The sequence below is a fragment of the Rhinolophus sinicus genome, linkage group LG01 (genome assembly GCF_036562045.2).
Source record: "Rhinolophus sinicus isolate RSC01 linkage group LG01, ASM3656204v1, whole genome shotgun sequence".
NCBI lineage: Eukaryota > Metazoa > Chordata > Mammalia > Chiroptera > Rhinolophidae > Rhinolophus > Rhinolophus sinicus.
The window spans coordinates 29,261,208-29,277,007 of record NC_133751.1 but is presented as its reverse complement, the minus strand read 5'-3'; the positions used below and the strand labels follow the sequence as shown (position 1 = coordinate 29,277,007).

The 15,800-nt window shown below is 42.8% G+C and overlaps 1 protein-coding gene across 9 annotated transcripts in view; it reads right to left on the bottom strand.

Moving 5' to 3' along the window:
* SCHIP1 (schwannomin interacting protein 1) overlaps window positions 1-15,800 on the bottom strand; it is a 669,685-nt gene that overhangs the window by 28,463 nt on the left and 625,422 nt on the right. Inside the window, exon 1 of one of the 9 annotated variants that reach the window (XM_019731984.2) lies at window positions 13,109-13,315. The exons of the other annotated variants lie outside the window; for them this stretch is intronic. Within the exon in view, the coding sequence (XP_019587543.1) occupies window positions 13,109-13,186 (78 nt within the window). The 5' untranslated portion in view covers window positions 13,187-13,315. Of the gene's footprint in view, window positions 1-13,108; window positions 13,316-15,800 lie in introns of those variants that run through there. 9 annotated transcript variants of the gene reach the window in all.

Genomic DNA, 15,800 nt, shown 5'->3' with positions numbered 1-15,800 from the left:
CAACAACTACGAAAACAAACATAGGAAGTTAGAAATCCTGGGGTGAGGATGAGATTTTGGCTTTTTGTTTTGTGGGGTGGTAAAAGCTGTGGAAACACCGTTTTATGTTCTGAGCAGGGCATTAAAGACGATGCAGAGCAAATTACGTTACAAAACCCAGCTCAGGTGACTGGGTGCAACTATGGAAGGCATGATGGCCCCTCGAGCTCTCAGTAGTAGGTTCTGGAGCCACGTGTGCTGCCACCAATATCCAGAAGTTACAGTGAAAGCTCTGAGCCATGATCTGAGCATCACTGTGTCAGAGTGACAAAAGGCACAACCTGTTGGAAGGGCGGGCTGAAAAATGGCTTCATTTCATCCCCAAGCGAAGGGCAGTATACTATCGGTTAAGGGCGCTCTAACATGGTAGTTACTAGTTACATGTGGCTATTGACATTCAAATTAAAAAGTAATTAATAAAAATAAAAATTCATCATACTAGCTGCATTTCATGAGCGCCACAGCCACAGGTGGCTAGTGGATACCGTATTGGACAACACAGAATAAAATACATGACAGAGCAGCACACATTTCCATCACTTCTCAGCCTTTGGCTAAGATCAAGCGTAAAATGCACATTCCCAGGCTCTAGCACCAGATATTTAATTTTAATAGATTGAGAACTTCTAGTTCAAGGAAAGCTCATCTCTAGTCTCCTTTTCTCTGACATTTTAAAATCCTTGGACACTGTGGGGGCGGAGCCCCAGAGAGTAGTTTCCAGGCTCTCGGCCTCACATAGACAGGTGCCTGGCTCAGGTAGTAAATGGCCAACTGTGATTGCATGGCCATCAGCTGTAGCTAGTTGGCCGTCAGCTGTAACCAGTGAGCCATTGGCCACTAATATAACTGCTGTGGCTACGCTAGGAGAGAGGAGAGAAGGAGAGAAGAAGGATGGGGCTAGCAAGAAGATGGCGGCTGGGCTGGCAAGCGTGGATGGCGGTTTGCGGACAGTGTGGATCCAGCCTCCAGTGAGAGTATAGTGCCGCCAGAGAGAATATAGTGGTATGACTCCCCTACCTATGGCTCCGTGGGTGTTCCTTTTTGGCCTCACCATGTCCTGCGTTCTTGTGTGGGGAGCGGGACCAGAGACCCTGCAGGTCTCCCTGCACGACAAATGGCGCAGCGAGCAGGGTCTCCCGCACGACAGACACTATAAACATTCTTTCAACTTTTATACTTAGCAATTATATCTATATCTGTATCTATCATTTATGTTCTATCTATCTATCTATCTGTCTACCTATCATCTAGATATCCCCCCATTTTGGCATATACTAATAGAACTGTCATACTAGGAGCTAGTGTGTGTGTGTGTGTGTGTGTGTGTGAGAGAGAGAGAGAGAGAGAGAGAGAGAGAGAGAGAGAGAGAGAGAGAGATTGTGATTTATAAGAAATGACCAAAATATATTTCTCACATATATGTGGTCTCTGTTCACAGTTCCCAACTCACAGCTCCTAAAACCCTTGGAATTTCCTAAGTCAGGAGAGCTATGCAGATGTCTATTGTTATGTGAACGCGGTGATTGAAAGCACCTAAGGATGGGTGTGGTTGTCAGGAGAACCAATCCTGTGATTAGAGGGTTGGAATTTTCAGTTCCACCCCCTACCTCCAGGGAAGGGAGAGGGGCAGGGAGGTTGAATCAACCGCCAATGGCCAATGAGTTAATCAATCATGGCTGCGCACTGAAGCCTCCATAAAAACCCAAGAGGACAGGGTTTGGAGTTTCCGGGTTTGTGAGCATGTGGAAATGTGGGGAGAATGGCACACCTGGAGGGGGCATTGAAGCTCTGTATCCCATCCCACATACCTTGCCCTATGCCTCCCTTTATCTGGCTGTTCCCGAGTGTTATCCTTTGACGACAAACCAGCGATCTAGTAAGTTACACGTTTCTCTGAGTTCTGTGCACCATTTTAGTAAGTTAACTGAACCCAAGGAGTGGGTTGTGGGAACCTTTGATTTATAGCCTGTCGGTCAACAACCTGGACTTGAAATTAACATTTTGAGTTGGAGGGTTCATTGGAACCTTCACTCTACAGCCGGCTGGTGAGAAGAGCCTGGGCTTGCCACTGGCATCTGAAGTGTCTGTGTGTGGTGGGGTGGAGGGGCAGTCTTGTAGGACCGAACCCTTAACCTGTGGAATCTGATGCTATCTCCGGGCAGACAGCATCAGAATTGAGTTGAATTCTTGGACATGCTGCTGGTGTCTGAGAATTGTTTGTTGGTGTCGGGGGAACTCCCCCATTCATACTGGAATTGGGTCTGGGAACCCTAATTTAGTGTGTAATACAGCCACAAAGTGAAAGACTGCTTTCATAGTTATAGATGTGATGCTGATTTCCTGTTGTTTCCTGGGCTAGGCCAGCACTGAGCCTTGAGAAAGTAACAATTCAGCAAGAATGCTTTTAACCACTTGTAACTGTACTGCTGGGATCCTTAATGAAAGCAACCCACCTTTCCAAACATGCAGGGCTGGTACTTGTGATGGTCGCCAAAACAGAACCACATCACTTGACATATTCGCTTAAAATAAATTCATTTCAAAATCCCCATCTAGGTTGCATGTGGTCAGTGAACCTATTTCTCCATCCATATAAAAGAGGATCTCACTTAATGTCCTCTACAGTCAAAAAACTGTGGAGTGGAATTGAATACCAAATATAAAATCAGTAGATAACAACATGAGTGTTGATGACGAATGTCCAACACATTGGTGTCCAACATTAGCCTCGTGTCTAGAGGCGGTTTTATTTAAAGAAAACACCTATGCTTGGTGTGTATGTGTGAACACAACCTTGATCCCATGTCTGCCTTTCCTGATTTACTTGTTATGCTAGAGCTATAGATATTGGAGGTCTTAAAAATATTCCTCTTTACATTAATGATAATTCTTTATACATGAATACTTCATTAACAGTTTAAAGAGGACTATTTTATAATATACAATCTTTCCCCCCTCTGGATACTATTGACCAAATTAAGAAAAGTATAAAGAATGTAAATATCACTCATAATCCCACCACTTAGAAACAGACAATTGCTAACATTTTGGTATATTTCTTTTAGTTTTTTTTTTTTTAACCTTCTATGTGTTTATCTTTATTTTTTTTTAAAATAAAATTAAGATCATAGTATTCATTATTATTTTGATATTTCCCTCATACCAGTTAAAATTCTTTAAAGACAATTTTTAGTGGCTGTATATCATAGTATCTTATGGAGTTACCTTCTATTGTTAGTCACTGGGCTGTATCCAATTAAGAATAACATAGAAGTTAGCATTTTTACATAAATCCCTGTCCACATGTCTGATTATTTCCTCAGGATAAATTCCTGGAAGTGGAATTACCAGATCAGCTGGGTGTGAACATTTGTTGAGGCTCTTGACACATTCTGTCACACTGCTCTAGAGAAAGCTGTTCCAATTTACATGCCCACCAGCAACGTAAAAGGGTGCAACTTTCCCCGTATCCTGGCTAACACTGAAGATCTTCACTTTCAAAAAATGTTGTCATTTTTAATTTGATAGGCAAAATGTGGTCTTTTTATTTTAATTTCTGATTAGCAGTGAGAATATTTAAATTTTGTGGTTGTTGTTGTTTTGTTACTCTACTTGCTTTTCTCTGAATTATTTACTCCTAGCTTTACTTATATTTCTATAAAGGTCTGAGAATTTTGAAAATTTTATATTAAGGCTTTTGGGCCTGTTGAGTTTTAAGCCTAAGCGTTATGTAGTTAAGTCAATAGCTTGCTTCCTCTGTCCTGTCCTAGATGGCTTGGTGCTTGGACAGCCCCTTCCAGGCCAGAGGGAAAGAAGGTGAGGAAATGGAGGGTGACAGAAGGTTACTCTATTGATAGGAAAGGGCCAGGATTCAAGCCCATCTTTCTGGGACTAGATCTTTCTGCTCTTCCATACCACTCTTCCACACTGACCAGTAAGGTGTCCAGAAGCTAGACACCATGCTGAGGGGATAATGTGAGACTTAAAGAGTTAGGGATCCATTCAAACTTCTACTGAGATGCATGTGATGCTTTCTCAGAACAGAAGAAAACACTGGACTGCAAAGCATACACCCAGGCCTAATCATAACCACAAATATTTACAATGCAAGTATCTTCGCATCAAAGCCACTTTCCTTGACACCACTGCTCAATCTTCCTTTTGGAGCAAATGCGATTCCTAACATTTCAAGTAATTAGGATTCAACTGATTAGTAAAATAGTTTTTCTCGGAGAATTCAACAACTGGAACCTAATTTCCTTTTGGTTGAAATGTGTGTATATGTTTGTGTGTGCAGTTTCAAAGCTCTTTTGTTCTCTAAGGAATTATATGTGCAGGGCAATTAGGTCCTCCAATCCCCCAAAGCCCAAAGATGCCCCAGGGTGAGGAAGAGGGAAGTGTACAGGAAAAGGGAGAGGCTGACTCAAAACTACACTGTTTGGCTGCCTTTCTGACAAGCGGAGCCCTGTCCACTCCTAAAATGGCCTTGGGAAACACCCTCAGGGCCACTGAGGCACAGTGGCTTATCACTATGAGAGAGAAAAGCTATTCAAGACCAAGATGAGAGCAAAATGTGCTTAGAAACTTACTATTGTCTAGCCACAGGCAGTTTTTGTCCTCGACTGTCACTGAATTCCCTACTGCCACCCCCTGTGCCCGGGTAGATAAGGCTCACAATGGCTTCTGAGGGCGCCATACAAGCCACGATCTCAGAGCATAGGCCGCCGAGCACTTTCAGGCTCCAATACCGATCTCAGCCTTTCCCAACGTGTCTCTTCAGCTGCAATTCCCAAAATTTGGCAAGAACAAGAGGGTGTTTGGTAAAGAAATTAAAGGCAAAAGGTTCTGCTTGGGTAGGTATCATCCATCTCCAAATCTAGTATGTCCTCAAGTCCTTTGCATAATTTCTTCAGGATGCGACGTATGTACCTGTCCCTTACGCACTGATACTGTTCCCAGGTCCCCTCCCCTAGTCCTGTCCTCGTCCCTCTGGGGACCTTCCATATCATGGTCTCTTAGGTCTCTGAAGCAGGGGCCACCTATTCTTTCACAGGTGAATCTGCATATAAATTGGTAAGCGGAAGACTGAGTATGTTCTGGGTTCAGAATGAGTCACCCCAAGGTGTGCCTCCGTGGTATGTAGATGACTTTGAGCTAAAGGCAATGTTAGCTTCTGGCTCAAGAGAAACTTCTGCCCCTTGCTTTAGCTATCTAGAAGAACTTGCATGAGGAACCTGGCTCTTAATAAGAGATGATCAGAGCTGACTCAAAACTACACTTCTTTTGACCTACCTATAGGGCAGGGCAAAGTTCTGTTTACTAACTGTCTGCTCTTACTCATCCTGCCATGACCCTTTGAAGCCAACAAGCTGCATCACCTCATCCCTAGCTCAGGATGTCTTACATACCTCAATCCCCCTTCCTGTCCCTGAACCTCCTGTGCAGGTAAGGTCTCTGACTCTCTCATGTATGCAGGGTTCCCATACATATGTATGTATTAAATTTGTTATTTTCTCTTGTTAATCTGTCTCATGTCTATTTGATTATTAGACACGCCCGAAGAACCCTGAGCGTAGAAGAACATTTGTTCCTCCCCCACATCTGTGTTTCTAAAATTTATTTAATTGACAAACTATTTTTGTGGGGACACGTGGGGGGCCCTTAGGGTTCTCAGGAATACACTTCGGGAAATAACATCCTACTACACCTAAACGTAAAGGCAGCTGGTGCTCAGGATACTGCCAACAAGCTGCTTCCTTCTAACTCCTGCACAGATGATGAAACCTATGGAGCCGGAAAGGGCCTGTCTGACCAAGAGGAAGGGGTTCCTTAAACTTCTCAAAGGAGGAAGATATTGAAAGAAGCTCAGCCTAGAGAATCAGGGGACGCAATTCATGCAAATGGCCCAGTGGTGCTTTGGGAATAAAGGCAGGAGTAAGCCGGGGGCAGCAGTGACTTCGGCCGTGGGCCCGGGCAGGATATGGCTAGGCTGTGAAAAAGGGGAGTAGGAGAAAGGAAACTCTTTCTCCCAATTTCCTGTCTTCCATCTCTTTCTTCCCTGGGTTGATCGTCCTTGCCCTCCCAGCTCCACTTGTTGCTTGCTTTTACTGGCTATTGGATGTTTTTGTTTTATAATGTTAACTGTCTGAGTACTCAATTTACTAATCCTGGAAGATAACACTTCTAGCATGCTGCTTTCTGCGTTGCTGAACTGTTACCTGGTCAGTGCTTCTCACACTAAAGGGTGCATATAAATCACCTGGGGCAACACTTTCCACCAATGGCAAAAAGAAAAGCAATGCTCCACTGAGGGAAAACTTCCAAAGGACTGGGGCTGCATTATTCCAGACGCTGATGAATACCCTGGTCCCCCACAGCCCATAAGGGAAGTCAGGATGCCAGGAAGTTGCTGTGATGCAGGTGTGACCGGTGGAGAATTGCACAGATGGGCACGCACACAAAACGGCCCCTTTCTGTCACAAATATTAGGTTGGGGCAAAAGTAAGTGCGGTTTTTGCAATTATTTTTAACCTTTTAAACCGCAATTACTTTTGCACCAACCTAATAGCTTTAAACCAGTAGTTCTCAAACTTGCTTATGCATGAGAACCACCGGCAGGCTTGTAAAACCCTAGACTTTTTCTGATTCAGAAGATGTAGGGTGGGGCTGAGAGTGCATGGGGAACAAGTTTCCAGATGCTGCTGGTTCAGACACTTTGAGAACCATGGAACAATTGAACAGATCAAGCAGCCAGAGGAAACAGAGTTCGTTCTTCTTTAATTGTGCACAAATCTGTTCCATGTGGAATGTTCAGACTCCGCATCCAGGTGGATTTCATTTGTAGCCATCTGGCTTCTGCCAGGGCCTTGCCAGGAGGCCTGTTTTGAAGCAATGAATGATCCCCTTGCTTCAGTGCAAGCTACTGCCTGGCGATAGCTGGCATCGTTACCGTGAGCAGCATCCACCAGGCAATGCAGCTGGGATTCTGGAGCTCCCTGTGGAAAAGTACTCTTCCTTTACGAAAACGACAGTCACTTTTATTTCTCTTCTCCGCTTGTAAGAAAGGCAGCTTTACAGGAACAATCAGAGGCGGTGGCATTCTGGGGGTGGAGGAGACTAAGGCTTTTAAACATTAGGAACCAGAAGTACAGAGCTTATTCATATTTTTTCCTTAGGGACGTTTTCTTCATTTTTCTCTAAAATAAAAATAAAACCCAAATATACGGACAGTACTTTCTAATTATTTTCTCACTGAAGCAACCATGGGCTTGTTACAAGATCAAAATATAAAAACAGCATTTTATAAGAAAATGAATCATACGCTCTTGAACGTCAAATACATAGATACTTGCACTGTGCTGGTTATTTCAAGTTTTTGCATCTTGTTTCATATTCTTTCATATTTTTCATCTTGTTTCAAGAGCTTTTCCAATTATTCGTGGAACTATTAGTTAAATAACCTAGATTCTCTTCCCGTTGTATCACTGAATGGATATTATGTCTGGGCACTTTCTTTTTAGTTTGTATTTCTGACGTTTTCCATTTCACACACTTACACTAAACAGTCCAGAACAATTTACTGAAATGCTGTTGAAATCTCTTTGCCTCCTTGCACTGATCTGCTCCAAGTCCTCTGGATTAGATGTCAGGCCAAAGTGCTGGGCAGGGTTGAGACATGGGTTTGGCTTACTCAGCGTAAGTGCTCATGGGAGGCCTGGCCTTGGACCAGTGTCCAGGACAGGCACCCAAGGGGAAGGATTCTAAGACCTGTGTTACTTGAGAATTGGCCGTTATCAAAAGTATTGGGATGCCAGTCCAGAGCACAGACATTTGTTTATAATTACTATTTAATCCTGAGGGTGGTTTTGACGTGACTGCATTCCTTCTCATGCTACGGGGAGGAGATATAAACAGAAGCCGGCAGATAGAAGTGCTACTGTGCAGAGTCCTTCACACTTGAATACTCTTAATTGTTAAAGACCTGAGCAAAGGTATTGAACAAACACCAAGGGTTGAAGTTCAGCAGCCACTTACGGGCTGAATGGCAACTTTGGTGACTGACAACAAAGGAGCCCAAGGCGCAATGCACAAAGATGCCTACCGTTGTGGAAGTCTTTCAACATTAAATCCTACAGGAATACAGCTGAAAACTCAAGTTTTCCTCCATTATGAGCGGCATGTCCAAAACGAACTGTTGGAAGCCTCTTGAGCTCTTTCTGGTTCTCAAATGATTGCCTACAGAGACTACTTTTTAACACAAGACATGGTTATCTGGGGACTCTATTTTTAACAGGTGCCATTTTAGAGGTTGGTAAAACCATCGCTGTCATTCAGTATCACTGACAGAACACAACAGTCTAAAATACCTACTGCGTGGTTATGAAACAGCCCAATCTCAATCAACTGCCAGGGAGCTAGTGTCCTCAACCTCCCGCGTCAGGGTGGACTCGGGATCCGGGAGAGCTGGACACAAGTGTGCAATAAGAAGGAAGAGCAGGAGGCTGGGGCAGGGATATCGGGGTCAAGAAGACCCAAGTCAACGTCTTGACTCTGTCACTCTGGCGCAAGTTACAGAAACACTTTCAGCCCCAGTTGCTATTTTTTTTTTTTTTTACCCCCCTGAAAAAAGGGATAATAATATCTACCTTTTAGGCTGTTGTAAGGATTAAATGAAATACTATATAGAAAGTACTTGGCACAGTGCCCGGCCCAGAGAGAAACTTATTAAATGGTAGCTGTTAATATTAAAGGAAGGGGTGTGGGGTAAACTGGTGAGAAGAGTGGAGAAGGGGACTAAAGAGAGCCAGACATGTCCAGAACAGCAAAATCCATAAAGATAGAAAGTAGATTCACGTTTGGGAGGGGAGGGGAGAATTAGGGATAAGTGTTAATGGACACATGGATTCTTTTCGGGGGTGATGAAAATGTTCTGGAATTAGTAGTGGTTTGCACAACTTTATAAATATACTAAAAACCATCTAAGTGTACAATCTGAAATGGTGAATTTTATGGTATGTGAATTATATATATAGTATCTTATATGGTGGTATATGAATTATATCTCAATTAAAACACACACACACAGACACACACATAGTATGTGTATGGTTTATTTTTATACTGAGATAGAATTCACATACCATATACCCAGAAAATCTATTTACTTCACACAACCCATTCCCTGGCCACGGTTGCTAACTGAGGTGTGCCAACAGGGTGATACGACGGACAGAACCCTGAAGTAGAAGCCTTGAGGCTTCATATTCATCACATCTAAGACCTACCTTGCCAACTGCTCCCTTGAAAGGAAAGGAGACCCTCGCTCAGAAAGGAGGAGGTTGTCCCCAGGTGGCCGAGGTGGGGCTCGGCTCCAGGGTTCAGTAACTTAACAGAGTTCTTCCAGCGCATTCAGCCCTTATAGACAGGAAGACATGAGGGTTAATGGAGGTCGACGGCTGCTTTTCCTCAGTAATTGAGTGGGGAGGGCAGAGCTCTTGTCTGGAATGGCAGCTGGCATTCTGTGTTCCTGTTTATTGCAGTTTATCTCAAGCAGTCATTTCCATTCACCTTTTAAAAAAAACATGAGGCGCAGCTGTGGCTTCACTTTAAATATTGTTCCTTCCAGCCTTTTAATTTTTTCACGGGCTCCTCCCTAATCTTTCACCATAATTGGATGCACACTAGAGACAGCACCTCAGAGGAACAAAGCAAGGCAAGCCATTTCCCATCCTGGACCACACACGGCCTGTCCACAGCTCCCTACTCTGAGAGGAGCAGCCGCGGAACAGACGGCCGGACCGGCTTCCCTGTGTTTGCTCCGCTCTGGGACAAAGTGAGAGCCGGGGTTCTGCTGCTTTCTATGTTCAATTTTCTTAATTTCCTTTCTGTCTCTCCATCAGTGTAATTTGGGTCTTTCCAGGCTTTCGGAGGCACAGGCTGCACGTCTCTAGGTCCATACCGGCCTTCTGAACATCCTTCCAGGCAGCAATAATTTCACGTTAGCTTATTTGTTTGCATGCCTCCCTATAAGCTCCTGGACGGGAAGCCCCGTCTCCCTTCTGTGATCCTGGCCTTGCGCACAATTCCAGGGACACAGGAGGGCTCTTGGTGAGTGATGGCTGAAGGAATCAGGACGCTGTGTGCTCTTGGTCCTGAAGACAATCAGCTGTGTGGGTGTTTACCAGGGAGTTAGAGGTTGCTCAGAGCCAGGCAGAGCAATGATGCAATGAACATACACACCTTGGATTCTGCCAAGCTGCAGGCTTTCCTTCCTAAATACTGAGACCTGTTTTTTGTTGAGTACAGCTGTACTAGGACTGCATAAACCGCGGTCCTTCGTGAGGCATCCTTCTTACCATCAGGACCTTCCCCAAGGAAAAGGAACAGAAGCACACTCCTTTCCTTCCTTTGCCTGCGTGGAATCTAATTCTAGACATTGGAAAGGGACCTTTCCTCTGAAGGCTGTTAGCCTGGCTTTAAAACAACCTTGTAAAATGAGCCGTACACCCATGTGGTATTTATTAGTGCAACTAGTATAGGAAGTTCTGTTGTACCGAGGCAGGGGTATACCAACTCTCCAACTGTTTTTCACAGTTGACTTCAAAGTGACTGGAGATGAAAGAAGAAATTATTAAAACTTTTCTTATCATTTTAAACATTTAAGAATATCTATTTGTGTATATGTTTTATACATACATAATATATTTTTACAGTGATATATAATTTATGAATAAAATATATGTATGTTAGAGGTAAGGGCTCATAAACATTATACTAATGGGTACAAGGTAAAAAAGCCTGCATACCACTGCTTTATGACATGTAATTTAATTTTCTACTTAGTCAACCAAATAGCAAAAACAAAACATTAGAGGAGAAAACTTAGAAAAGGAAGATTCTAATTGGGAAAAGTGATCCTTTATACTAGGCAATGCTTTTCCTGTTCTTTGTATTTTAAAGAAAGCATATTTGCCCTGTTCTTAATTGCCCAGAAGTTCTTAATGAAACTATGAGTAGTGTTTTTTCTTCTGTAGCATAATGAAGCCTTTATAGTACCCATGATATGCATGAATTTGAAAGCACTTTGCCTGAGAAAGCTACTTAAAAAGCTGAAATGACAAGAGAACAACTCTCTCACTGATGTTTAGGGTCAGAACAATATATACTGACTTCTGGACATTCTACACGTTTCATCTCATGGTCTTTTGTACTAACCTAGCAGATACTTTGTCTCCTGAAATCACATATGGTATTCTACTGCCTTAGTTAGATAACGGGTTACACAATGCAACTCAGTGTTGCTGTTGTTGATGTTTGAAAGCTACTCAAGCCTTGCCTTTCCTGTTTCTGGCTTTGGTCAGTGCTGTATCAAGTTGCCACATACCATCGCTCACTTATTCCAGGCATTTGGGCTCTCTCTCAGTTTCTAAGTAGTATAAAACGACAGTGGCCATTACTTTATTGCGATGGCATTAGCAACTCTAAGTCCAAACTGACCTACACTTTTCTATCTGAGAAATGGTTTTACAGAGAAAACCGTGACCAGTCCTTTGGCCCCAAACAGAGGCAGGATGAGAACGCTACACTTGTTCAGTGGGGTTAGGTAAATGACTGGCTGAGTGTCCCAAGCATCATTTTATTTACTCCGTTAGCTTTTCTTTATTAATAATGAGACTGCTAAAATAAGTTATTATAATCACCTACTGCTATTAAATCTAACACTTTCATTATAAAGGTTTTTTTATTTTATTCGTTTATTTTTCAATTGCAGTTGACATTCAGTATTGTTTTATCGTAGTTTCAGACATACAGCAAGGCAATATAGTCAATAATATTGTAATAACTATGTATAGTGCCAGGTGGGTACTAGATTAATGGGGGGGGAAGCTCACTTTGTAAATTACATCAATGACTAACCAAGCATCTTTTGCACACCTACTGCCTGCAGGAGAGGACAGCTGACAGGTGTTAGGGTTTCAGGATTCTGTGCACTTATCACCTTGGGCATTCATTCCCTCCTAGGGGATCACAAGGGACAAAAAAACACACAGGGTAGCATGGCAGGTCATTTAAATCTCTTTTACATATTTAGTTTCAGCTTCTGGAGAAAGACCATAAATTATTGTGGACTACTCTAAGAAATAAAGTATATACTTAAAACAGACAGCCCCCATACTACCACAATTATGCATGTAAGACATAAACTGCCATATTTTACATTATTATGTGCAAGGATCTATCAAGACAGAAGCTTCTGTCTCTCACTCTGGGAAAAATAAACATTAGTGACGTATTTGATCAAATTAAAAATTTAGCAGCAGGTTTTACTATATTAATTGATACTTGCCTCTGATGGAAAAGAAGTTTTACTTTCCAGGTCCATGATGGAAGGGACCTTATTTTATTACATCCTGTGCTATGTTGTGAACTACATTTGACTTATGGGAAATAGTAAGGGGGAAGGACATAGTATGTGTTTAGTCTTCTGTGGAGACACGAGCATGTACTTATAGTTTAATTCCATGACCTCACCCATATAACTAAAGCTATTTTTACTTGGGCCTGTTATTACCAGACAATTACCACAGAAAACATTCCAAAAATATATTTACCAACTTTCAAAAGGCAAGCAAAGAATTAGCTGATACTTCATCAACTTTTTAAAATCCCACACGTCTCTTAATAAACTTATTTTTCATTGTTAAAAAAGTCAAACTTAGAAAGATAGGTTAAACATTCTGACGATTTTTTTATTGCAGGCAAACTGTCAACATGTCAATGATTTAAAATATTCTTCCTTCACACAAAAAGCTTGACTAGCAACTAATCTATAATAGAATTTTTTCAACTTCATACTAATAACAACATGTGTATTAATGAATACAAGCGGAGAAGATCAGAAACAACTCTCCCAGCTTTTAATGTGTTCAAGTCTGTGCATTTAGCTTTCCTGAATATATTACGGCAATGGCCACTGAATGTGGAATCTGGCCACTTCTCAAGGGTGATCTTTCTCCCAGTTAGAAAAATGGTCCAATTGTTTACAAACAAAAGAACTCTCCCCCCTTACCTCTTTATAATTCCCCTCCATATCCAATGGGGATTCTTGACTGATGATGTCATCCATTCCATCACTGTCCAAATTCATCCTTCAACTCTTTAGAATTTCACTTAAGAAATAACCTGCCATGGATTCTGTGAGGCTGCTGTGCCAGTTGCTCAGTACCCTGGTTACTGCGCATGCTGATGTGGAAAGCCAGCTCAGAGTCTGCCCGACTGTGCGTGTGCTTGTCCTGTCCGTCCCAGAGACACCGCCCTGCCCAGCCTCCCTGGTCTGTCCTGTGCTCTGGCACAGGGGCAGCTGCTGGTTGTTTGAGGCTTACTCTGCACTGACCTCGGCTTGTTGAAAGTCCAGCCTGCCCACCATCTGCTGTCACCGTCCCCTGAATGATCCCGCCTGGATTCTTCTCCACAGCACCTTTCCTATTCCCAATCAAGGAAAAGCTGATTTAACTCCCCAGTTCAGGGCTGAGTGTGGATAGGAACTAGGAACTATGTGAGGAAACCAGCAACCTTGCTCTGAACCCGGGGTAGAGTGTATGGGATAAAAATAGATATGCAGAAACCCAGCCTTGTAGCCTTCACCAGTGAGTTAAAAGCCGGGTATCCCATGACAAAATGAAAACAGTATAATTTAAAGGCTAACCTGTAAGACAGATGTTTTTTCCTTTTTTCCTTAACCAATTATTTCTTACAATCAGATGTAAAAGTCTCATCTTCGGGTAGAAGCCCCAGCACAAGGATGAAATTTGTTTGTAACACAGAGAAGGACCCTTCTTTGCCCCAGGTTCAGTGCTTTGTTCTATAAATATAGTCAAGAGAAAAAGATCCATCAACTTTTCTTTAAAATTCAGCCAGTGGCGGGCTTTTTCACAAAAGAGAACGTTCCTTTCGACTGCTCTCTTTACCCTTTTCCCATGGCTTTTGGTTTCGTTTATTGGCTTTATATACAGAGAAGGAAAAGACCCACAGCTGGAGGATGTTTTGGTGCAAGAAGCAGAGTAACAGAAGTACACACACAAACACACTCGTCATTATCGAATTACTACAGCTAAAAAATAGACCCACTGTTTGTTTTAAAAAAAAAAATAAATAAAGTTACTGTGTGCAGGAGAGGTGGGCCAAAGAAGAATTCAAAGGGCAAGCCTCCATTTGACACCACCATCTCATACTGACACGCCTAGACAGAAAGCAGCAGATGGACTAGTCAGTACATTTTGCAATATGAATTCTTGACCAAGTTCAACACTGTGAAGAACAGAGTTTAAAGCAAAAATGCCATTCGAGATAGGCTTTTGCCTACTGATCCTCTGCTGACATTCTCACATTCTCTTGTCTACTATTTCTCTCCACAAATTTTTTTTTTTTTAAATTCAATTTGTTGAAGACTTGGGACATAACTGTGTCTCACTGTAGTTCATGGTAGCCCTACTTTTGTAAAGCAAATACTTTCCTCTGCAGCCCCGGAACCCAACTCCAAATCCTCCCTTTACTCCGCCCTCAGCTCCCCCAACTCAGTTCTCAAGACGATGACTTGCACATTTTCTAGAGAGTATGATGAGAATGATGAGAAATTGTATTTCCTGAGCCACACTTGCATTTGGGCATGGCTTCTCCCTAGCAGACGTCTGCCTTGTCTTACTCTCCTCCAGACTCCAGGACCCTCCAGGCGTGGCGCCCACTATCTGCATGCAAGAAGCCCAGAACACCTCCCAGGGGTGGGAGGCTATGCTGACCCCGGTGTGGGTGTTTTCAACACTGGAGAATTCTCCAAAGTTAAGGTTTTGGGGTTAAAATGAAGTCTCTCTACTGTGAAGGATCCTGTGTATATTAAATCCTTCCAAAGGAGGTTACTTCAAGTGAAGGAAGCATGCATCTTACTACGTGACGTATTAGCATAATGACAATAGTTACCCCTCACTGAGGGTTTCCTATGTGCCAGCCACTTTACCTGGGCCACTTACACAGGTCTTCAATCCTCACAGTAACCCTTTGGAGTAGTTACTATTATGAATTGCATTTTATAGCTGAGCGAGCGCTCAGTGTGGTTAAGCAACTTGCCGGCAGCGTGGCGGCTTGCCAATGGTCAGGCTAGAATTTGAACCTGGGCCCTCTGCTTCTGGGGCCCACACTCTAAACGGGTGTGAGAGACTGTCTCCCACTGGCTGCCTCAGTAAGAAACAACTGCACACACTAATCAAGCACAGCTTTTAAAGGTTAGGATTTAATACAGATAGAATTCCGGCAGCGCTCATAACAATATCACATACTCAAGATAAATTGCACATCTGGAATACCCAGCATGTATCACCACCATCCCCTGCCAAGACCTCAAGAAATAAAATAAGAAAAATCTCCTTCACTGATGCTCAGGACCTAACCCGCTGCCCAGTGAATTTTCCTTTCCAGTGCACCACGGTGGTCTCAGCACCACTGAGGGTTCTTTTCAATGGCTGCTATGCTTTCAAGAGTTCTTCTGAGGGGGCGAGGATGTGTGTTTATTCATCTTGTTTTCCCTTCAGCATCTGGACACTGCTTTACACACATTAAGTGGACAGTGAAGGGCTGCTGAATAAACACATAAACAAAGGAGAAATGTATGTGTGGCTTAAAGTGTTTCTCTAAAGGCTGTTCAAAGTAGGAAATATTAATATTAATGGTTCATATTACTGCTTTTCAACTACAATCTTCTGTGGAAATCA